We start from the raw sequence: 24,828 nt of genomic DNA on the forward strand, positions 1-24,828 counted from the left end.
GGAACCTATGTCTAATGATTTTTTTTTTTTTTGCCTCCAGGGTTATTGCTGGGGCTCAGTGCCTGTGCCACGCATCCACTGCTCCTGGAGGCTATTTTTTCCCTTTTGTTGCCCTTGTTGTTTTATCGTTGTTGTGGTTATTATTATTGTTATTGATGTCGTTGTTGGATAGGACAGAGAGAAATGGAGAGAGGAGGTGAAGACAGAGAAGGGGAGAGAAAAATAGGCACCTGCTGACCTGCTTCATTGCTTGTGAAGCGACTCCCCCTACAGGTGGGGAACTGGAGGCTCAAACCAGGATCTTTACCCCAGTCCTTGCGTTTTGTGCCATGTGCGCTTAACCCGCTGGGCTACCACCCAGCCCCCTAATGATCTTTAAAGATTGTATTTATACCACTTTAATTTTAATTTTAATTACCTTAGTAAGTCATCTTTATTACATTGGTTCATGATAGGTTAAAAAAAATCCTGGGGGGTTGGGCGGTAGCGCAGTGGGTTAAGCACACGTGGCACAAAGTCCCGATTGGAGCCCCAGCTCCCCACCTGCAGGGGAGACGCTTCACAGGCAGTGAAGCAGGTCTGCAGGTGTCTGTCTTTCTCTCCCCCTCTCTGTCTTCCCCTCCTCTCTCCATGTCTCTCTGTCTTATCCAACAACGAACGACATCAACAATAACAATAATAACCACAACAAGGCTATAACAACAAGGGCAACAAAAGAGGGAAAAATGGCCTCCAGGAACAGTGAACTCATGGTGCAGGCACTGAGCCCCAGCAATAACCCTGGAGGCAAAAAAAAAAAAAGTCCTGTCTGTTTACCACAGACAGTTGAACCACTTTCCCCAGAAGATACTCCTGGAAAACATGCATCCCAATCTCCCATACCGTCAAGCTAGGCAGTGTTTCACACAACACATTATTGTCCTTACTATCTTTTTTTCTGGTGACAGGCAGCAGGCAGATGGGGAAGCCACTGCTCTCAGCACATGCCAAGGACTGCAATAGCTCCAACTATTGACAAATGGATTGAATCTGAGTTTCAAAAGTCACTGTGGCTGATTAGTAACAGCAGCACATGGGCTGTTGAGTTCGTTGGTGTTAACAAGGAAAACAGATGCACAAAGCTAGCTTGTGGATTACTAACAGACCTGGGTCAAGTCCATCACTGACAAAGCTTGATTCTTTCAAAGTAGTCAGCGCTGAGTGTGCACTCTCTTGGGAATGTCTCTGAGTGTCCCATCTCTTGGGAATGAAAACCATGCCAGAGTTCCACCTCAGCCACCAGCATACTCGGAAATAAGCCTCCAACAAATGATTCAAGAGGTTATTATTAGGAAAAATGGAGACACAAATTCCTGAGACAGGATATAGTTACGGAATCTCTAAATGACAGGACTCTTTCTCCCACTAAAATTTATAGCTGTTATATGTGTAAGGTACCTGTGGTTGTTTCGTGGTTTCAAATAAGCTTCAGTCTATTTCTACATCATTACAAAGTCCGAAAAAAAAATTTGTCAAGTGTTTTTTTTTTTTTTTCCTATAGATGAAATATTTGACTAGTTGTTTCACAGAAAAATCTTATTTTTTGATAGTAGGTAGATACACTATTAAACATGGAGATAATTAAAATTAATTTACAGTAGGTAAATTAAGTCAATGGGTGAAATACAAAGTTGTGAAATAAGAACTGACTTGATTGAATAAAAATACTTTCAAAACAACTGGCAAAATAATAAATCTTCACTCATCTCCATATTGAGAGAGAAATTCCAGCAGTTTGCTTTTTTTTTTTTTTTTTGTAGACACAGAAATGCAACCTGATAGGTTGGTAAACACAGACGCAGCATGCTTCAAGACTAAGCAATCGGGTGGTCTGGGAGGTGGCACAATGATAAAGCATTGGGCTCTCAAGTGTAAGGTCCCAAGTTCAATTCCCAGCAGCACATGTGCCAGAGTGATGTCTGGTTCTTTCTCTCTCCTCCTATCTTTCTCATAAATAAATAAAATCTTAAAAAAAAAAAAGACTAGGGAGTCGGGCTGTAGCGCAGCGGGTTAAGCGCAGGTGGCGCAAAGCACAAGGACCGGCATAAGGATCCCGGTTCGAACCCCGGCTCCCCACCTGCAGGGGAGTCGCTTCACAGGTGGTGAAGCAGGTCTGCAGGTGTCTATCTTTCTCTCCTCCTCTCTGTCTTCCCCTCCTCTCTCCATTTCTCTCTGTCCTATCCAACAACGACAACAACAATAATAACTACAACAATAAAACAACAAGGGCAACAAAAGGGAATAAATAAATTAATTAAATAAATAAAAAAATTAAAAAAAAATCAATTAAAAAAAAAAAGACTAGGGAGTCGGGCGGTAGCGCAGTGGGTTAAGCGCACGTGGCGCAAAGCGCAAGGACCGGCGTAAGGATCCTGGTTCAAGCCCCCGGCTCCCCACCTGCAGGGGAGTTGCTTCACAGGCGGTGAAGCAGGTCCTCAGGTGTCTGTCTTTCTCTCCCCCTCTCTGTCTTCCCCTCCTCTCTCCATTTTTCTCTGTCCTAACAATGACATCAATAACAACAACAATAACTACAACAACAATAAAAAAGACAACAAGGGCAACAAAAGGGGAAATAAATAAAATTAAATTTAAAAAATTTAAAAAAAAAAGAAAGCAACATTAAAAAAAAGACTAAGCAACTGGATTTCTCAGAATAAAGTAGGTATCTGCTAGAATAGCCTTTAAAGAATGAATAATGAGAAGCCCATTATTTATACAGAATGAAAAACATTGATATCTAGCCCATAATTTGAGGCCACATACAGGAGTCGAGGACTCTTGACAGGAAAATGCAGTAGTGTTACCTTTATCTTTTTCTCTACACCTACACCCAGTGATTTCAGCCTTCCTAAGGATCGCTGTGCATATCCGAATCCTGGCATAGCTTTCAATCGTTATAAGAGAGTTAAAGGAAAATTTCATGCTAATTCAGATTGGGAAGACTGAACAGAAAGTAGAATTTGACATAAGAGACAAAGTGAGTTCATTCACAAACCTAAGAAAGTACACTTAGCTCAATTATCTAGATACTGAGTGTACACATTGTGAATTCTCTGTGATCTATCTTTGCCTTTTTTTTTTTTTTTTTTGCTAACCCGAGAGAATTACATTACTGCTCTTTTTCCTCAATTCCCCCTTTTGTACCTTTGCTTTCCACATCAGCCAGAACTTGAAAATGTCCACATGGCGTCCACACTGAATTGCTTTGTCCCCTGTGTCATAGGAAACATCATACTGCTTGTCTGGCTGGAAGAGGTATCCTGCACACATCTGGTTGCATCCTTGGAGCAGACCCTGCCATGGAAATCAAGACAGGGCACATTTGTATTCATGGATCAGAAGTGTAGAAAGCTTTGAAACATGGCTGGTTTGGGGTCACATGCACCCCCCCACACCATATTTTTATGAAGTCCTGAATTTACTTTTTATTTTTATTATTTTTTTATATTTATTTTATTTATTTATTCCCTTTTTGTTGCCCTTGTTGTTTTACTGTTGTAGTTATTATTGTTGTTGTCGTTGTTGGATAGGACAGAGAGAAATGGAGAGAGGAGGGGAAGACAGAGAGGAGGAGAGAAAGATAGACACCCGCAGACCTGCTTCACCGCCTGTGAAGCGACTCCCCTGCAGGTAGGGAGCTGGGGTTCGAATCGGGATCCTTATGCCGGTCCTTGTGCTTTGCGACACTGATTTTATTTTATTTTATTTATTTATTTATTTTTTGCCACCAGCGTTATTGCTGGGGCTCAGTGCCTGCACAAACTGTCCTTGTGTATGGTGCACTCTACTTGGGCACCACCACTGGGTCCCTCTGATGTCCATGACAGAATATAAAATGCAGTGGTCCTTTATGGTTTCTGTCACTGACAGGGGTCCTGAGCACTGAAGAAGCACAGTAGAGAGTAAAGTCAGAGGGGCCACTTGGTGAAGAACAACAGGCAGGGCAGGAGAGAGCAGTCCCTACAGGGCTGTCAATCACTAAGTACTGTGATTTTTTTTTTTAAAAAATACAAAAAGTCTGGGACTTCAGCCATAGTAAATAAAGTACATGCCCTACAGCGTGAGCTATCTCCTGGCCCTCAACAAATATTGTGAGAAGACCACACAGGCTCTTCCTTCCTGTGCAGCAATAGCTCCTCTTTGGAAAGGGTACAGACCTTTTCCCTGACAAGTATGGCTGAGCATTGCAGCAGCACGCCCATCATCTTGTGAGGGTTCCAGGTGACTGAGTTGGCCCTGAAAGAAGCACATGATCCTCTGAGAAGGTGTGGGTGTCAGCAAAGAGAACTCACCTCTGGAAGAAAACACCGCGCACTGCAACTCAAACCAGCTTCTGCTGTCTAGTCTCCTACATGGACGAATCAAGTAGTAAACAACTGTTTTGCAGGCAGTCTTGGGGTACTGTGCAGATGCAGGCTGCCTTATTTAAAACAGTTTCAATTAAATAACAGCTAACATTTATCAGAGGCAGTTGGGCATGTCCAGGGTGGTGTGGCTGTAGACCAGTAGCTAACATTTATGAAGAACTAATTAAATAGTCCATTGTTCTGAGAGCTTTACAGGAATTATCTCAGGATGGTGTCATTATTAACATCTCAGGCTTCGAAGGCAGATTGTTCACGTGTAAATCCTGACTTTGGCATTTGCTTACCTGGGCAAATGATTTAACTCCTCTCTGCCTCACTTTTCTCATCTGTAAAATGGGGTGGGGACTAACTTCTACTCACAGAGCTAGATAAAGGATAACATGAGTCAACAACAACAATAACAAAAGGATAATATGAGTTAACAAAAAAATGTTAGGCATTCTGAAGTAGGTACAGTTAATTCTTACAGCAACGTAGGGTCTGTTATCACCTCCGTTTTAGGTGGAGAGTGACAAAGGTGGGAAGTTTGCAGCCAAGATTCAAGTCCTGGGAGTCACTGCAGAGTCAGTGTTTACAACCCTCCCATCTGCTGGCCTCTCTCTGTGTAACACACCCCCAGCTTCTTCTTCTTTTTTTTTTTTTCTTTTTTACTTATAAAGTGAAATGGTTATGCTGACCTGCACACTTATGGCAGAATGAAGACTGATTCTGAAAAGCAATAACCAACTGGACAATTTTAGGCTTTGATTACTTAGCAGTGTTGTTTACATGCTAAATGAGTATAATATAATAGTGGGCTCCAGTTATAGCTTGAAAAACAAGATCTTCTAGTAACCACATCACTTTGTCAGACACAATTAAATGGCTAAGGAAGACAACAACGAAGATGTTACAGAAACAACTAAATATAACACATGATGTTTAAAAAACTTGGGTGACTTGCATCAGTGGTTTACAGACTCCTACCCAACTGCCTGACCCACAGCTGGGCTCTGTTTTTTTTTTTTTTCCTTAAGTTATTTTATTTATTTATGTATTCCCTTTTATTGCCCTTGTTGTTTTATTGTTGTAGTTATTGTTGTTATTGTTGGATAGGACAGAGAGAAATGGAGAGAGGAGGGGAAGACAGAGAGGGGGAGAGAAAGACAGACACCTGCAGACCTGCTTCACCACTTGTGAAGCAACTCCTCTGCAGGTGGGGAGCCAGGGCTCGAACTAGGCTAACATCAGTCCTTGCGCTTTGCGCCACCTGTGCTTAACCTGCTGCGTTACAGCCCGACTCCCTGGGTTCTGTGTTTTAGTAGCTGTGTAGGATGTTTTCCCCAGAGGTAACAATTGGCTTAGAATGATACCTCTTTTACTCTCCATGGAGCTAATTCTTTGCCGTACTTAAAACAAACAAACAAACAAAACCCCTCTGTTTTGTTTTTGTAAAACCCCTTCATTTTCCTTAGGACTTTTAGAAGGGAAAATCATTCAATATATGATATGACTATAGGATATGTACAGGGCTTAAAGGAAAGGCCTGAAATATCCTCTAGCCACTCACCCAGTGAAAACCTTTGTGAGAGACATCTGTGAAAAGTCTGAAGGAAAATTGACTACGCCCATTACCAGGGGAGAAACAATTACAAAAGTCAGACTTCCCACTTTCTGTACCACATACAGATATTTGGTTCATACTCCCAGAGGGATAATGACTAGGGAAGCTTCCAATGGAGGGGATGGGATATGGCACACTGGTGGTAGGAATTGTGTGGAATTTTATCCATCTTATCTCACAATCTTTTTTTGATCATTATTTAATCACTGGTAATTTTTTTTAAGTTGAAAAATAAGAAAACACAAAGCAGAGCTTGGACTGGGTTTGGTGTGTTGCATCAAAGTAAAAGACTGGGGTGTGGGGGAGGGTTCAGGTCCTGGAACATGATGGCAGAGGAGGACCTAGAGGGGGTTGAATTGTTATGTGGAAAACTGAGAAATGTTATGCAGGTACAAACTACTGTTTTTTTTAAAACGATCTCATTTCACTTACATTTTTAAAGTATTTTATTTACTTATTATTGGCTAGAGAAAAAGAAATTGAGAGGGGAGGAGGAGATAGACAGGAAGAGAGACACCTACAGCCCTGCTTCGCTACTCATGAAGCTTTTCCCCTGTAGTCGGGGACCAGGAGCGTGAACCAGGTCCTTGCACATTGTAATGTGTGTGTTTAACCAGGTGTGCCCTGGCCCCACAGTACTGGATTTTACTGCTAACTGTAAATCATTATGCCCCCCAATTAAGAAAAAAAAAAGTTTTTTTTTTAAATCGACTAAATGATTGGGCCCTCCTCAATCGCTATCGAACAGGCCATGGCCGGTGCGCCGCTATGTTCCACCGCTGGGGAGCCAGAGACGACCTGAACTGCCCCTGCGGCTACAGACAGACAGACTATGACCCGCATAGTCAACGACTGCCACCTCTCCAGATTCAAAGAAGGTCTCGAAACTTTACATCAGGCTCAACCTGATGCTGTTGACTGGCTACGGAAGAAGGGCAAACGCTAGAAGAAGAATGCTTATCTCTCTAAAACGCATTAAGATAAAGGGAGTACACAGCTGATTTTTCTTCTTTTTAAAAAAAAAATTCATTTATTTTCCCTTTTGTTGCCCTTGTTGTCTTTTTATTGTTGTTGTAGTTATTATTGTTGTTATCGTTGTTAGGACAGAGAGAAACGGAGAGAGAAGAGGAAGACAGAAAAGGGGAGAGAAAGATAGACACCTGCAGACCTGCTTCACCACCTGTGGAGCGACTCCCCTGCAGGTGGGGAGCCGGGGGCTCGAACCGGGATCCCTACGCCAGTCCCTGCGCTTTGCGCCACGTGTGCTTAACCCGCTGCGCTACCACCCGACTCCCACACAGATGACTTTTCAATGGTGCTCACCTGAAATACATATAATATTATAATGCAATATTACTTCTACTTGAAAAAGACCATTAAGTATCCAAATTGATACCTATTTAATATATAGCAGATTTAATTAATTTTCTCATAGATAACACTACCGAGTCATTATTTTTATTTTTAGGTTTCTTTAGATCAAGAATTACATTTAGGTCTCCTAAAATGTTTTTAACTAAGTATTTTTTTAGAATATGAAATAAGTATAGGGTAATATGACATATGTGTTTAATCTCTTTTAGAAGATGCATTAAAAATGTTCTAATAGGGCCTGGGAGATAGCATAATGGCTATGCAAAAAGACCTTCATGCCTAAGACTGTGAGGTCCCAGGTTCAATCCCCAGCACCACCATAAGCCAGAGCTGAGCAGTGCTGTGGTCCCTCTCTCTGTATCACTCACATTAAATAAATTAAAAAAAATTAATGTTAGAATACTCAAAGATGGAAAATCACACATGCCTGAGAAATATAAAGTATGGTTGGATTGGCTCCCCTACATTTAATAGATTGGCTTCTCAGTTATAGTTCTCATAACTATGTTTCAAAGAGTTAGTGGAAACAGAAGAAGCACAGAGGAGGCAACAGAACTTCCTGCCAAAATCCTTTCGCTGGGAGAAACCACTGGTGATGTTTTAAACCCTGTTGCCTGCTCCTTGTGTACCGTTCTGATTCCAGTCTGCTCTAGCTTCTCTTACATTGCTCCAGTTCCTTGGTTTCTTGGATGGTCCTCTAACTTGGCAAGAATCCTACTTCAGGGACTTTGCACTTGTTCTTTCCACTACTTGGGGAAAAAAAAATCTACTTCCTGTTTCTTAGTATGCAGTATATCACCTCCTCAGAAAGTCCTCTGACAACCTTGTCTAAACAGCATGCTCTGTCACTCACTGTTTTCTTTTGTAGATAACATGCTTTAAAAATCATAAAAAATTGACAAAAAATAATTGCTAGTAGTTTAATATTGGTTTACAAGATTATAAGGTTCCAGGAGTATAGCTTCATATCCACGCATGTGTGACTCACCATACCTATCAGTAGGGTCCTGTGCCCCTACCTCTGGAGCACAGATTCAGAAAGGTAAGTCTCTGAGTTTGTAATACCTTCATTTTACCTACATGTGCCAATAATGCACTTTTTAAATGTCAGATGGCTAGATTGAAGATACATCACCAGGCATTCATTTTGATACCTGTCAGGCTCATGAGAGGAGTTTAGTAAATATCTGAGCAGTAAATATACATGAATTAAGGTGACTTCATTTTGAATCATAATCTAAACTCAGGTCAAAATAATATTGGGAAGAGTCAATGACCATTAAGCTTGCATAATGACCAAGAAAACAAATAAATGTGGCCAGGGAGGTGGCACAGTGGATAAAGCATTGGATTTTTAACTATGAGGCCCCGAGTTCAATCCCCGGCAGCACATGTACCAGAGTGTGCTCTCTTTCCTCCTGCCTTTCTCATGAATAAATAAAAATTTCTTTAAAAAAACAAAAAAAACAAATGTAGATGAACTGACTGCCCAATCCCTTTTTTGGCATTAAGCGTAATGAAACAGAAGAGTAAAACGAATCAGTGTCCTTTCCTATGCTCTTGGAGAATTTCCAGTTAGCTCTGAATTCCTCCATTAGTAAAATCTCTCTCTCCCTCTCCCTCTCCTTCTGTCTCTTTTCAGGGTTATTGCTGGGGTTTGGTGCCAGCACTACAAATCCAGCACTCCTGGTGGCCATTCTTTTCTTTTCTTTTCTTTATTTTTATATTTATTTATTTTCCCCTTTGTCGCCCTTGTTTTTTTATTGTTGTTGTAATTGATATCGTCTTTGTTAGATAGGACAGAGAGAAATGGAGAGAGGAGGGGAAGACAGAGAGGGGGAGAGAAAAAGAGACACCTGCAGACCTGCTTCACCGCCTGTGAAGTGTCTCCCCTGCAAGGTGGGGAGCCGGGGGCTTAAACAGGGATCCTTAGGCCAGTCTTTGCGCTTCTTGCCACATGCTCTTAACCGGCTGTGCTACCCCCTCCCCCCGACTCCCCTGGTGGCCATTCTTTCCCCTTTTTCTAATTTTTATTAAATAGGACAGAGAGAAATTGACGGAGGACAGGGAGGTAGAGGGAGGGAAAGAAAAGACATCTGAAGACTGGCTCCACTGCTAGTGAAGTGGATCCCCTGCAGGTGGGAAGCAGGGGCTCAAACCTTGGTCCTTGTGCTTCATAATATGTGTGCTTAACCAGGTGTGCCACTACCCACTTCACCCCTATTAGTAATATCTTTGCTTCTTTCTAGACACCTTGAAAATACACATACAGACATATATACACATATACGTTCACAGATGTATAGATATATAGATAGCGTTTCACTTACCAGACTCGGTTGTAAGTATTTATGGTCTTTCTAGTTATCAAAATTGTAAAATCACAAAGGGCTCATTGGACTAAGTAAGAAATCATCATCTTTGATTTCCCAGTGCCTAGGATACAACTGTGCTCAAAAAATGCCTGTTGAACTAAAGGCTTAGATAGAGGGAAATAAGACACCAGTTGCCAAGCCTGGGAGGCATCTGCAGACTAATCAGCAAGGCATGATTAATGGTATGAGTAGAAGAGTCCCTTACCTTTCTATGCCACTGAGTTTATGGCGGTGCTTCCTGGACATGAGCAGTCCGCCGCCCCAGGCAGCCTGAGGACAGAGTAAGGGGGAGGAGAGGAGAGCAATGACACTTTAGAGTCTCACATCAATCACTCTACACCTCTAGTAGTCATGAGAAAGAACAGAAGAGGAGAAAACAGAATTTTCTTTGACAAAAGGAACCCACACTGACTGTCCAATCAGGGGCAGTTGTAATTATTCATCAGTTGCCATGATTCATCTTCAGAAGTTCTTGGGGATGTCAGAGTAGCTGCATGAGGGATACAGGTAAACCAGGTCTGAGCCTGTGGTGCCAAAATCCAGACACACAGTATCATGCAAGCCAAGAGATTGGACCAGGCGGTGGCGCACCTGATTAAGTGCACAAGGACCCAATTTACAGTTACAGTACACAAGGACCCAGGTTTAAGCCCCTGGTCCCTACCTGCAGGGGGAAAGCTTCATGAGTGGTGAAATAGGGCTGCAGGTATCTCTCCCCCTCTACTCTCAATTTCTTTCTGTCTCTATCTAATAATAAAAGTAGTTTTTAAAAAAGCTTAGCTGTGGTCCAGGAGGTGGTGCAGTGGATGGGGCATCTCGGACTTTCAGCGTGAGGTCCTGAGTTCAGTCCCTGGCAGCACATGTACCAGAGTGATGTCTGGTTCTTTCTCTTTCTCCTCCTATTTTTCTCATTAATAAATAAAATCTTTTAAAAAAAAAGCTTAGTCAACATTTTTTTGGCTCTATATGTTAACTCTTTTTTTTCAGCCACCAGGTTCCAGATGCTAACAAGATGCCAACTGGACTTCCCTGGACAGATGACCCCACCAATGTGTCCTGGAGCCCTGCTTCCCCAGAACCCCACCCCACTAGGGAACAAGAGAGGCAGGCTGGGAGTATGGATCAACCTGTCAATGCCCATATTCAGCAGGGAAGCAATTACAGAAGCCAGACCTTCCACCTTCTGCATCCCACAATGACCTTGGGTCCATACTCCCAGAGGGATAAAGAATAGGAAAGATATTGGGGAGGGGATGGGATACGGAGTTCTGATGGTGGGAATTGTGTGAAGTTGTAGCCCTCTTATCCTATGTTTTTTGTCAGTGCTTCCTTTTTATAAATAAAATTAAAAAAAAAAAAGGGCCAAGAGATGCTTAACCCCCAGGATGGCTCTGGAAGCTATGAAAGGACTAGAATATGGCATCTGATTCTAAGGTAATGCTCTAAAGACTTCCAAAAAACATGGGAGCAGCAGCTGACCAAGGATGGTGGTCCAACCACATGACATTTTGTGTGTACCCTGACTCATTTTTACTGACTCTCTTGGGATACCTATGACATAGAATAGCCTTTGTTAGTCATTATTTTCTCACTTGTATCAAATAAGCACTTTTTTTGTGCAGATTTGGTCTTGGCACATATGTGATTTCACTGCACTGCCCTGAGACTGCTTTTTCATTCAGATAGAGACAGACAGATTTAAAGACACACCGAGAGACACCACAACACTGGCATCTCCTCTAGTGCCATGGAACCTCCCAAGTGTTGCCAGCATTCAAACTTGGGTCCTGCACATGGGCAGGCAATCACTCTACCTGATGAACTCAATCTAACCCTCACAAACACTTGTTTGCAAAGAAAAGTAGCATAGGTGGACTGAAGGCAGAAAGTCGAGTGTCCAGATACTTTCCATAGGTTGTATCTTATGTTTCCCCCTCTAAATCAGTGATATTTCACTCTGTTGTCCTCAAACTAGACAATCTACATGGGAACATGATGGTGACCATATGCTAGGTGGGACCTAGATGACCCACAGAAGATAGTAATTGGTCAGTTAGGAATTGGATGAGTCAGAGGCTCTGCAGACCTCCTGTGTGTACAGCAGTGAACATGCTGATGTTGCATCTGGCTCCCCATCAGGAAGAAAACACAACACAACACTTATTACCAAAGTTACTGAGGTGATCTGGCTGAAGGTGATTCATTTACTATAGGGCCTTTCTTGAAACCTGGACACAAATACAAAGTATATGAGGGGGGAGGGCAGTAACGCGCTGGGTTAAGTGCACAGAGTATGAAGTGCAAGGACCTGTGCAAGGATCCTGGTTCAAGAGGTGAAGCAGGTCTGCAGATGTCTCTTTCCCTCTCTCTCTCCCCCTCCCTTCCTCACTCAATTTCTCTCTGTCCTATCCAATAAAAAAAAAAAAAAGGCACCAGGAGCAGTGGATTCCAAGCCCCAGTGGTAACCCCTGGATCTGGAAAAGAAAATAAAAGAAAGGGAAAGAAAAAAAAAGCATAAAAAAGTACTTGAGTGGTCTGGGAGGTGGCTCAGTGGATAAAGCATTGGACTCTCAAGCATGAGGTCCTGAGGTCAATCCCCAGCAGCACATGTACCAGACTGATATCTGGTTCTTTCTCTCTCTCCTCCTATCTTTCTCATAAATAAATAAATTCTTAAAAAAAAAACTTAAAAAAAAGTACTTGAAAGTACTTTACTAGGCAGAATCCTAAGCTAAAATGGCATTTGTTAAAATGAGATTGCCACTAAGATGTAGGAGGTGAAAAGGTTAGGCTATATCTTCCTGATGCTATTGGGTTTACCAATACATTAAATTTATTTATTTATTTTCCCTTTTGTTGCCCTTGTTATTTTATTGTTGTTGTAATTATTATTGTTGTTGTTATTGATGTTATTGTTGGATAGGGCAGAGAGAAATGGAGAGAGAAGGGCAAGACAGAGAGGGGAAGAGAAAGACTGACACCTGTAGGCCTGTTTCACTGCTTGTGAAGTGACCCCCCTATAGGCGGGGAGCCGGGATCCTTAGGCCGGTCCTTGTGCTTTGCGCCACGTGCGCTTAACCCGCTGTGCTACCGCCCGACTCCCATTACGTTTATTTATTACAGCAGTGAGCACACCTGGGGTCCAGGGGGACTAGGAACGAATGTGGTAGAGATGAAAGGCTGGCTGGGGCCTGGGGAGAAACTTAAAGCAGAACTTCTTCCACAACCCCTATCTAACTAGACATATCTGTCCCATGAGTTTTAACACTTACATCAACATGCAGCCAAAGGTTGTATTTCTCACATATATCTGCAATCTCTTGGATTGGATCAAAAGCTCCATAAACAGTTGTGCCAGCAGTTGCATTGACATAAAGAGGAACATATCCCTGGGAGATAAAAGAGGAGTTGAGGTTGAGTATAGTCTTTCTAATCTTTTCCCTTATAGTATGAAGCAGAATAACTGCAGTAGCATATATTTCTAAGAGATCAGCTAAGTTGATGTGGTACCAGACACTGTATCTGCTAGGGATCTTTGTTGGTTCACTAGCTCATTCATTCATTCATTCATTCATTCAGTCAACAACAACAAAAATTTCTTAACCAAAGCACTATTTAACTCTAGTTACTGGTGGTCAAACACGGTACCTCTCACATGTAAGTCTTAAGTGCCTCTACTACACTAGCTCTTCATTCCAATAAATATTTTTGAGTGATATTTATGTGCCAGGTCTTATTGTAGATGCTGGGAATACAACAGTAAGCAAAAGAAACAAAGATTCTGTTCTTGTGGAATTCACATTCTAGTTGGGCATGTGATAGACACTGAACAAAATTAAATAAGCAAGTAAAAATAGTATATTTGTACTGATATGTTTTCTGACAAAAATAAAGCAGGAAAGAGTGATGTGCAGAGCAGATAGCTCTGAATATCATGTGTAGATTATATTACATTTTAGAGGTCTTGTATTCTAAGTACATGGAGGTACTAGAATGAAATACTGCTTGCTTATAGTGAATATGGTAAAATTTGATGTAGACAGATATAAATGAGAAAGTAGAATAACAGAAAAGACAAGCTTTGGGAAGTCTATGAAACCCAGGTTTTATTGAGACTCAGTTACTCCTTTGGTCCTTGTTCAGTCCTAGAGATATGTCTATCTCCTCCAGGAAGTCCCCAGCAAATAGTTTCAGTTAAAGAGGCTGTACAAGAATTTAACCAAAACAACAGTGAACTAGCAAATGGCCTGACAGCTACCTGGCAGTGCCACCTTGTAGGCATAACTACTCTATGGGAGTTATTTGTTTATTAGAGGTACTGAGGCTGAATTCACCAAGTATCATGGGCTATTAGCCAGAGCTTCAAAGCACTTTGGTAAACAAAATCCTAAACTAAATGACATCTGTTAAAATGAAATTGTAACACAAGCAGCAAGTGAAAAGTTAGGCTATATTTTCACGATGCTACTGGATTTACTAATACATTAAACTAACCATTTTGCACAATTAATGTAGGCTGTCTTGTTCTGATAGTCAAGTTTTATTGTTCTAAAGGCAAATCATCTCACAATTTGGAAATAAGCAAGTAGCTGAGAACAACATTTTAGAAACACAATAAAATGATATATATAAAGATCTTTCATTGTTTAGGGTGAAAGAATGTATTTTATGGATTTTTTTCACAGAGCAATATCTAGCTCTGGCAGAGATTGAGCCCGAGACCATAGCACCTCAGACAGAAAAGAAAAAGAGCATATTCTTAAAAGTTTGTATGCACTAGACTTTATATTAACCACAGGATGTAGATATACCTTTTGTTTGGCTTCAAGAATTTTTGCCTCTAAATCAGCTGGGATTATCTTTCCTCTGTAATGATTATAAAAAGAGAGACATTAAAATGAAGAATCAGTGGGACTGCACGTAAAAAACTTCAACAGCAGCAAAAAGTAACTTAATTGGCTATTTTCAACAGACCATTAGCAGCTTGGCACACTGTACTGAGTCAATCCTTAAGCACAATAAAACAAATTTAACAGATGAACACATTTAATACATCAAGAACTTAATATTCACTCTCCCCTACCTACCTTTCATTGCACTTTATCAAAATCACATTGTCAGTTCCAAAACCAAGTGCAGCCCCAGCTTTCTTTATGGAATAGTGGCTCTACAACAAACAGAGGCTTGAGATTAGAAGTCAGATTTACCCTCAGAAAACACCACAGTCTATGAGCAAGGGCATCAGCTTACATGTTCAGACGTAAAGAGAACCAGTTTGGGCACAGCCGCCATGCCCTTTGTCTTAACTTCTGGGAAGTACTTGTAGCGAGCAGCCATGATGCTGTACATGTTAGATATAGCTCCCCCTATCAGCAAGAAAACATAATGCAACACTTACTACCGAAGTTACCAAGGCGACTTGGCTGAAGTGGTTCATTTACTTTAGGGCCTTTCTTGAAACCTAGACACAAATATAAGAAGTAGTAGGGGTGGTGGCAGCAAAGATAGGTAGGTGAGTTACAATCTTGCTGCTTTCTGTTTCTGTTCAATCCATTTACTGAACAAAGATGAATCTATTCTCTGAGTTAGAAAGACAGAGAGCGAGAACAGCAGAGCTTACAGGAGAAAAACAGTGGCATTGCCTAGAGACTATCTTCAGAAAGCCATCCAGGGCTACAGAGCTAGCTCAGTACATTAAGACCTGCACGCCTGGGATCCAGGTTCACTTTGCATCATTGCCAGGTGCCAGTGCTCTGATCCTTCTCTCACTATCACAAGAAAATAAATCCTTATTTTCTATTTGTTTATTTATTACCAGGGCACTGCCCAACTTTGGCTTGCGATGGTACAAGGGATTGAACCTGAGACTTTGGAGCCTCAGACATGATTTTTTTTTTTTTTTTTTTTGCATTTTGCTATCTCCCCTACACTAAACAAATCTTGTAAACAAGAGTTCAGCTGAGTTAGTGAGTCACTTAGGAGGTCCCTAAGTTTATTTAATTAGACCAAACCTGTATTCACTTAAAGAGGCAAGAAGAATGGAGAAAACTCTCTTGGTATATTTGGCCAAGACAAACTAGTCACTTCTGTATCAATAACCTGATAATTAGACAGGCAAATTAAAGATCAATCTGAATTGCCTGTCAATTTCAATTCTTTTTTCTTCTCTTGTACATGATCACATTGACACCATCCCAAACTCCTTCTGAACTTCAAGAATATCTGTTCTTGTTCCAAAGACTAAGGTAGATGTACTATTTTGATTATGTGGACTATTTTACTATAGTAAGTCAACTGATCAGTCAGTTGATACATTGATCCCCAGCTCAAACTGCTACTTACAAACTGGAGTTGTTTAGTATGATTTAAAAAAAAATTTATTTTGCCTCCAGGGTTATTTCTGGGGCTCGGTGCCCGCACTACAAATCTATTGCTCCTGGAGGCCATTTTTTTTCCCATTTTGTTGCCCTTGTTGTTGTTGTTGTTATTATTATTGTTGTCATTGCTGTTGTTGGATAGGACAGAGAGAAATCGAGAGAGGAGGGGAGACAGAGAGGGAGAGAGAAAGACAGACACCTGCAGACCTGCTTCACCATGAAGAGACCCCCCCTGCAAGTGGGGAGCCGGAGGCTCAAACCGGTATCCTTAGGCTGGTTCTTATGCTTCACACTATGTGCGATTAAGCCGCTATGCTACCACCTGACCCCTTTTAGTATGATTTAGACATAGTTGTTGTATAACTATTCAGGTTTAGTCTCAGCCCTCTTGCCAGCCTTCATCCTGACAAAGATAGGAAGGCAGGGATATATAAAAATACATAGTTTAAAGTCATTGTGTTCTTCCACAAAAATGCTTAAGTGTTTAGTGTTTTCAAAGAGTCCATGAGTCCATAATGTACCTTTTGAGATTTAGGGAAAGAGAATAGAAACCTACCAGGAGAAAATATCCCATCACCATCTTTACTTGACCATCCAACTATCTCTCTCATCTTCTTAAGTGTTATTTGCTCCATGAGGACGAACACTGGTGCAATTTCATATGTAAACCTGCAAAGGTGGTGAGAAGGAAAATAAAGAAGTCAAACTACTTATTGGGAGGGACACAGAAGATATGTCTAGTATTTGAACTTGGATTCTATGAAAAGACACTTAAAACCACTGAAACAATTAAGCTCCTGGAAATCCACTAAATCACCAATCATAAAATTTCAGACACCAGCCTGAGCTACCAGAGAGGTGGTGGAAGAGTCTGCAGAATCGATTCCAATATGAACGGACTGTCTGGGTGTGATCCACTCAGAGAAATAAAAGGAAAATGGCCACTCTAGGATTGCAAGATAATGCAAAAGTTAACTGGGAAAAAAAAGTACTTAAGTTCAACACAAAACGGGTCTGCAAGATTAAAAAAAAAAAAGACTAACTTCCCCCCTCCCCATATTTGGGAGCTTCTCTCTGCCCTGATTTAGCTTTCTAGTCCTATCCTCAACTCTGACACTATCTTCCCAGACGATACTCCTAGCCCACCTGAGCTGTTGGGCTCAGGCAAAAATTAGTAAAGGCAATGGACCCCTTGGAATATAACTAAACCAGACTTCCTCACTCCTTCCAGCATGAAGACCCCAAATTTCATCTGCTCTACTTTTAAAAAGCTTTAGGTTCCTGATTATTAAACTAATTGTTCTGCTTTATATCATAATGCTTTAAAAAGCCACCAAGTTGCAGATGCTACCATGATGCCAACCTGACTTCCCTGAGCAGACGACCTCACAAATGTGTCCTGGAATCTCACATCTCTAGAGCTCTACCCCACTTGGGGAAGATAGAAACAGGTTGGGGGTATAGACTGAACTGTCAATGATCATGTCCAGTGGAGAAGTAATTACAGAAGCCAGACCTTCCACCTTCTGCTCCCCATAAAGATCTTTGGTCCATACTCCCAGAAGGACAAAGAATAGGGAAATTTCCAATGGAGAGGTGGGGATATAGGGCTCTGGTGGTGGGAATTGTACCCCTGTTATACCACATTCTTGTCAATCATTAAATCATGAAAAAAAAATAACTTTAAGTTTCACACTTAAAGAATTTGTAAAACCCAGAGTCAAAAACTGTCTTGAAGACGATGTAAATATCTGAAATCTAACTGTGAAGATATTTGGAAACATTAAAGACCATAATATAATTATCTACATGTTTTTATACTGATAATCCCCAAGGAAAACTATGTTTTCATAATTATCTGAAGTCAGTATCTGTCAAGAGTAATTAAAAGTGATGACTGTCTCATTACCAATTGTAAATAGCAAGAAGATCATTAACTGACCTACGCAGTTAACTGTGGACATCGCATAACTTGGTAAGCTAGCATGTCTTTTAACAAACTGATTGAAAAGTAGCAAGTCACTCTGCTCAAAGCAATTCAAATATAAGCACAGTCTGATGGATTGGTTACTGAGACAAGATCATGGTACAAAGTATAGGGCTCATAAGAAACCATAGAAGGTCTGTCCACACAAAATCAAGCTAGAAAAAAAAAAAGATATTTACTGACTCTAACGCTCTTTGCCTTACTCTTTTTTTTTTTTTTTTTTGCTTCACCTTTTTAGCATTAGAATCTGTAACTTGGCTCAGATCATGCTGAAAAGAGATGCCTGGATTAACTCAAATAGATGATTTGATAAGAGTTTCTCATGGGCTAGAATGTCTAGGCTGAATGTCAGTGCTGAAGACTAATGGGAACTGTTGCAGGCTTAATGAATTAGAAAAACTATTTGCAAGGATGAGATAACAATTGCTGTACATAAGATACAGGTGAAGCTACCAAGTTTTAATCATGGAGGAAAAAAAGCAATGAAATTAATCATACAGTGGTAGAAGAAGACCAAAAAAAAAAAAAAAAAAAAAAAAAAAACCCTGGAGGATCCTTCTGGTTATCTCCACTGGTAGAAGAATTTTGTTTCCAAAAGAATATGTCCACTTTTTGGGAGAGGACCTTTGAAATGTAGGAAGAAGACCTTTGTAAATCACGTGTTCAGTTACCATCACCTCTGGAAGCCACAATCATGCTTTGGTTCTGCTTTGAGCCCCATCACCGTAGCAACCAACACTCCCTCATGTCTGCTGGCCTGATAAAGGAAGAAGAAAAGGATTCCTGGTTTAGCCTGTGCTGATGGGTGTACCAAGAGGCAAATTCACGATGTGCTCCCAGCCATTCTTGAACATATGAGCCATCTGATTTGGAGAGGGAATCTCAATTTACATGCCACAGATTTTCAAAAATATTTGAATGTCAAAACAAAACAAAAGCAAAACATGCTTGCATGTTAAAGAGGTACTGGTGGCACTGTGTGTTGGGATCTCACAATACCAAGTGAGAAGGTTGTGATAAGGCAAAGAAAAACTGAATCATATACCATCAAATCAGGACCTTATCAAGGACTGGATGAAAGCTGAGCTTAATTTTAAGTCAGTGTTAGATGATCAGGCAGGAACGACATGAAGGGTAAAGGGATGGTACTCCGGACCAAAGAGGGTAGTTTGTGTCATGGCTTTAATTAGTGTAGGATCCAGGTTCGCACGAACTGAAATTGTTTTCTTACCTATGGACCAGGAACATGGCCATGAGTCTCAGGATTAGGAGAACGAGTCTAGAGAACTCAATCATATGAATATCAGGTCTCATCTAGGTCAGACTCCTGAAATAGTGCCAGATATCCAATTCCCAAGCCTTTTCTTTAACAAATATTCACTGAATGACTATACCTGGCAGGTTGCAGCTTGTGATCTGAGGAGACAGATGTTATGACATCATCCCTAACCTCGAGGAGGAAACTTGCTAGGAAGAGTCTACCATCTAGTGCTTGCCTTTATCTGTATCCTGTTTGCCAATTACAACTTGGGCCTAAAGGACAGGGCATCCTCCTGCTAGCATCCAGTTTACTGATTTGTCCTTCCATAGTCTCCTGGAAGTTAGTAGACTGCTGTTGATGCTTAGCCAGGTCTGACAGATATCTAACATGGGAGTCCCTGTTTCTGATGCTTCACCTAATTCTGCCTTCCCATCCTGGGGGATGTTAACAGGGGGACTTTGATCTGTAGAAGATCTTGATGTTCACTCTAGAAGAGTGGCTTTTAATTGGGGTCACAGTCTCCTTTGAGAATCCTAGGAAAGCTAGACTGGGGTCCCTCTTTCCAGGAAGAAAATGAGAATACAACACTTGCTCTTGTGTAGTTTTGGGAGATTCTACTTTTGCAAGCTGGACTCCAGTGCTCCTTCCCTAAATAACAGATAAAAGAAGATAAATCCAAGAGGTCAAAGGTTAAATGTGAATTCAAAGGAGGCTGCTCCGATGCTAGAGAGCACAAGATTACAATTCAGAACCAGAAAACAAGAACCAAGAAATTCTGGGTTGAAGCTAAGAACAGGGATTGGAAATAAGTATTTAAAACATTTGGATGGTGACAGTCATGAAATGATATTAATACGGAGATCTGAGCCTTTTTATATTCTGAGTAGGGTAATGAGTCAGATTTTTTGGTCTGTGATTCAACTCAGTTTTTCCAGTGGGACTCAGTCCACTAAGGCAAATTGCTAAGAATCTGAATTTCTCCGGTGACAAGAGTCCTCTGACTGCTAACTATATCAAATTTCCTCTGCTTTATTGTTTTATCTGAGGTTGCAAGTCACCCAAGTCAAAGACTTTCTTTTCAAGTTTCCCGGGGTGCGGTTATGGGATTAAGCTTTGACAAAACAGACGTTATGGGAAACACTGTGTAGAGTTTCTGAGAAAGTTTTTTAGAAGGAAAGAATGCGCTCCTATTTTGTCTTCCTATCCTCCCATCATCTCCTTCCTTACTTCCTTCTCCTCTCCTCCTTCTTCTCTTCTTGAGTTCTGGAACTCAGATGTGATGGCTACAGGTTCAGTAGCTAGTCTACGCTGTGAAGTAATTTTGAGGTGATATCAGGGTTTAGAAAGACAAAATGATGGGTGGGGGTATAGCATAATGGTTATGCAAAGAGACTTTCATGCCTGAGGCTCTCAAGTCCCAGGTTCAATCCCCCACACCGCCATAAGCCAGAGCTGAGCAGTGCTCTGTTAAAAAAAAAAAAGATGGAGTGGGGCAGTAGCATGGCGGGTTAAGCACATGTGGCGCAAAGCGCAAGGACTGGGGTAAGGATCCAGGTTCGAGCCTCTGGCTCCCCACCTGCAGGGGCGTCGCTTCACAGGCCGTGAAGCAGGTCTACAGGTGTCTGTCTTTCTCTCCCCCTTTCTGTCTTCCCCTCCTCTCTCCATTTCTCTCTGTTGTCCTATCCAACAACAACAATAATAACTATAACAACAATAAAAAGACAACAAGGGCAATAAAAGGGGCAAATAAATAAATAAAATAAAAAAAGAATTCTCAAAAAAAAAAAAGAAAGAAAGACACAATGAGGGAGTCGGTGGTAGCGCAGCGGGTTAAGGGCACATGGTACAAAGCACAAGGACTGGCAAAAGGATCCCGGTTGGAGCCCCAGGCTCCCCACCTGCAGGGGTCACTTCACAGCGGTGAAGCAGGTCTGCAGGTGTCTATCTTTCTCTCCCCCTCTCTGTCTTCCCCTCCTCTCTCCATTTCTCTCTATCCTATCTAACAACGATGACATCAATAACAACAACAATAATAACTACAACAACAAAACAAGGGCAACAAAAAGGAAAATAAATTAATTTAGAAAAATTCTTTAAAAAAAGTTTTAAAAAGACACAATGAACCCAAAGTGGGGACTTGTAGAATGAGAGAATGAGATAGTTTCCTACAATGACTCTATACATTTAATGTGGTGTGAAGGAATAAACCCGGGGTCTCGTGTAAGCCTTCTTTTCCTTTCTTTTTAATTTTGTTCCCACCACGGTTATTGCAGTGGCTCAGTGCCAGCACTACAAATCCCCCGCTCCCAGTGGCCCATTTTCACCATTTTTTATTTTATTTTATCTGACAGGACAAAGAGAAATTGAGGTAGAAGAGACACCTACAGACTGGCTTCACTGCTCATGAAGCTTTCTCCCTGCAGGTGAGAAGCCGGGGCTTGAACTCAGATCCTTGCACATTAGGTAATATATGCATCACCACCTGGCCCCTTCTTTTTCTTTCTTTCATTCTATATATATATTTTTTTTTTTTTTTTTTTAATTAGAGTACTGCTTAGCTTTGGTTTATGGCGGTATAGGGAATTGAATCTGGGACGTTGGAGCCTCAGACATGAGTCTCTTTGCATAACCACTATGTTAACTTTCCTTAACACCATTTTTTACTTTTTCTTTTTAAAGAGGCGAGACTTCAGCACAGCTCTACAACTCATGAAGCTTCCCCAGCGGCATTTTGTGCCGCTGAATTAAAGCCAGGGTCTCACGACTGGTAGGACACACAGTCCATTGGGTCAGCTCTCTCCTGATTCTCTCCTGATCCCTTGATTCTCTTTCTTGACACTCCTCTTAGATTTCCTTTCCATAGTTCTGTGGCAGGCGGCCCGTGTTCAGCTAAGAAAACCCTCCTGGGGGGTGGGGGAGCTTAGAGAGTCCTCTGGTGTCCAGAGATATTGAGAGAGAGAAACAAAGGATTCAGGAAGCTAAAGGTTGGGGTCCCAAATGACAACAGCAACCTGTGGAGTGGCTGCTTTTCCGAGTTGTGTGCAATTCACCTACCAAGCACTGGCCACTCAAGGCAAGTGCCTTGTCTGGTCTTCAGAACCCCTATATAAAATAAATATTTACCACTCCCCATTTTCCTGAAGAAGAAACCGAGAAACTCAGCACTGCTCAGCTCTGGTTTACGGTGGTTCCAGGAGTTAAACATGAGAGCTTGGAGGTCAGGCATGAAAGTCTTTTGCATAATTACCAAGCTGTCTCCTGCCCCTCAAAGCTTTGTTTTAAGGTCTCAGAGTTAAATGTTTCAGAGCCAGAAATATAAGATTTTTCACATCACAGCTGTTTTTCTGTGATGGATGAGAAATGTTTACTATAGGTTCCTCTCCAGCAACCTGCCTAGTTGTGTCAAATGAGTGGTAAGTCCTGTAGAAAATTTCTTCTTTGTAGTTATTTATCCAGGTACTTGAATTACATACAACCTAACAAAGGGTTGTGGCAGATCCCTCCAGTAAGATTATGTATGTCAAGTGCCTGATGGTAGGTTCTTGGCACCTTGACACCTCTCAGCCTATATAGTTGTACTTGGTGAGCCTGTTTTGAAAAAAAAAAAAAAAGAAAGAAAGAAAAGTTCTGTACTTTTCATGGACAGCTAACTGCACATTCATGAAATTTTCTTTAGCTCTTCAATGTGTCCTTGCTTGGAAGACAGTAGCTCAAAGTGATAAGCACAGGTATAAAAGCATAAACATAAGTGTGATTTTTTTTCAGAATTTATTTTCTAATTTTTAAAAATTATCTGTATGTATTATGTAGAAACAGCCAGAAATGGAGAGAGAAGGGGGAGAGTGAGAGGGGGAGAGACACAGAGAGACACCTGCAGCCCTGCTTCACCACTCGCAAAGCTTTCCCTCTGCAGGTGGGAACTGGGGGCTTGAACCTGGGTCCAAGTGTACTGTAATGTGTGCGTTCAGCCGGGTGTGCCACTGCCCGGCCCCCCCATAAGTATGATTTTTGTTCTAAGTCAAATCTCTTACACTCTGCCACTTGGATTACAACACTGGGTATAGTCCTCTTAAAAATATTATACTGAAGAATTTAGTGGTTATTCTCTATACCTATATCTCTGATGTCAAATTCAATGACTGACAGACAACACAGGTTCAAAAAAGTGAGGTCAGCACTAATGAAATCCTACTTGGTCAAAGAAAGAGCCTCTGCCATTCTTCCACGGACTTATTTTGAACCCTATTTCCAGGTGGAACAGAAACCATCACAAGGGAGAAAATATCTGCGTAAATTCCTGGCAGTGCTACCACATTTCATGATCTTCCAGGGAAACTGGCTTAGAACAATTTCGAGAGGACAGTTATTACTTCTTCAGACAATGCTGTGTCTCCAGAACTGACAGGAACTATTTCACTATTTGAAATAACCTTCTCTATCGATCTGTTGGAATCGGATCATACTTTATAAATATCCATTGTTCAGCACAGCTGCAATTATTTGTGTGCCATTTAGCTGGAGTGGCCTTGACCTCAGATGGCTGGCTGGGACATATTTTAGTATTTCATGACTGGGCAAGGTAAGGGATCTTGACTTTATAAACATAGACCAAAAAAGAAAAGAAAGAGAGAAAGAAAGATAAAGAAAGAGAGAGAAGGAAAGAAAAAAGCAGAGGGAGAATTTGTGAGATTTTTTTTGAGTTAAAGAAAAGTCTTTCAGGAGAATGAGTGGTCAGAAGTGGCTCCAATGGGGGTGCAGTCCTTTTATTTATCTTGAGATCGGGCTATAGGCATCAGGAAATCACTGCAGAGAAATCTTAGAATACGTGCTTAAAGATGCTGGATAAATTCAATGCACAGAATATTAGCATGAAAACCTGAGACTTTATTCTAATTCTTTTTTGCCAAACAACCAATAAAAAATTGTGTTAGTGGGAGTTGGGCGGTAGCGCAGCGGGTTAAGTGCACGTGGAGCAAAGCATCAGGACCAGAGTAAGGATCCCGGTTCGAGCCCCCGGCTCCCCACCTGCAGGGGAGTCACTTCACAGGCGGTGAAGCAGGTCTGCAGGTGTCTGTCTTTCCCTCCCCCTCTCTGTCTTCCCCTCCTCTCTCCATTTCTCTCTGTCCTATCCAACAATGACAACATCAGTAACAATAAGTACTACTACTACTACAATAAAAACAAGGGCAATAAAAAGGAAATAAATAAATATTTTTAAAAAAGCTTTTAAAAATTGTGTCAATGTCAGTGGCACCCATCAGTGTTTTGTTTTCTCAAACTCTAATTGGTATTTTCTGCTGTCTATACTTGCTGATAAAATTTTACCTAACAAAGCATAACACAGTAGAGACTACAATGGCAGGGGGCTTGGGTTTGTGTTCCAGGAGACCTCATAAGTCTTTCTATCTTTGACCTGAATTCCTCTCAGCCATTCGTAGACTCAAT

At 41.3% G+C, this 24,828-nt stretch overlaps 1 protein-coding gene across 1 annotated transcript in view; it reads right to left on the reverse strand.

Annotated features, from left to right (window-relative positions):
- The window catches only part of GAD1 (glutamate decarboxylase 1), a 56,805-nt gene that overhangs the window by 7,785 nt on the left and 24,192 nt on the right, over positions 1 to 24,828 (reverse strand). Inside the window, exons 7-14 of the mRNA XM_007534532.3 lie at positions 16,692 to 16,804; positions 15,009 to 15,124; positions 14,846 to 14,925; positions 14,570 to 14,624; positions 13,031 to 13,147; positions 9,964 to 10,028; positions 4,197 to 4,275; positions 3,184 to 3,333 (exon numbers count right to left, since the gene is read on the reverse strand). Coding sequence (XP_007534594.1) covers positions 3,184 to 3,333; positions 4,197 to 4,275; positions 9,964 to 10,028; positions 13,031 to 13,147; positions 14,570 to 14,624; positions 14,846 to 14,925; positions 15,009 to 15,124; positions 16,692 to 16,804 — 775 coding nt within the window. The remainder of the gene's footprint in view (positions 1 to 3,183; positions 3,334 to 4,196; positions 4,276 to 9,963; positions 10,029 to 13,030; positions 13,148 to 14,569; positions 14,625 to 14,845; positions 14,926 to 15,008; positions 15,125 to 16,691; positions 16,805 to 24,828) is intronic.

This window comes from Erinaceus europaeus, chromosome 18 (assembly GCF_950295315.1).
Source record: "Erinaceus europaeus chromosome 18, mEriEur2.1, whole genome shotgun sequence".
Lineage (NCBI taxonomy): Eukaryota > Metazoa > Chordata > Mammalia > Eulipotyphla > Erinaceidae > Erinaceus > Erinaceus europaeus.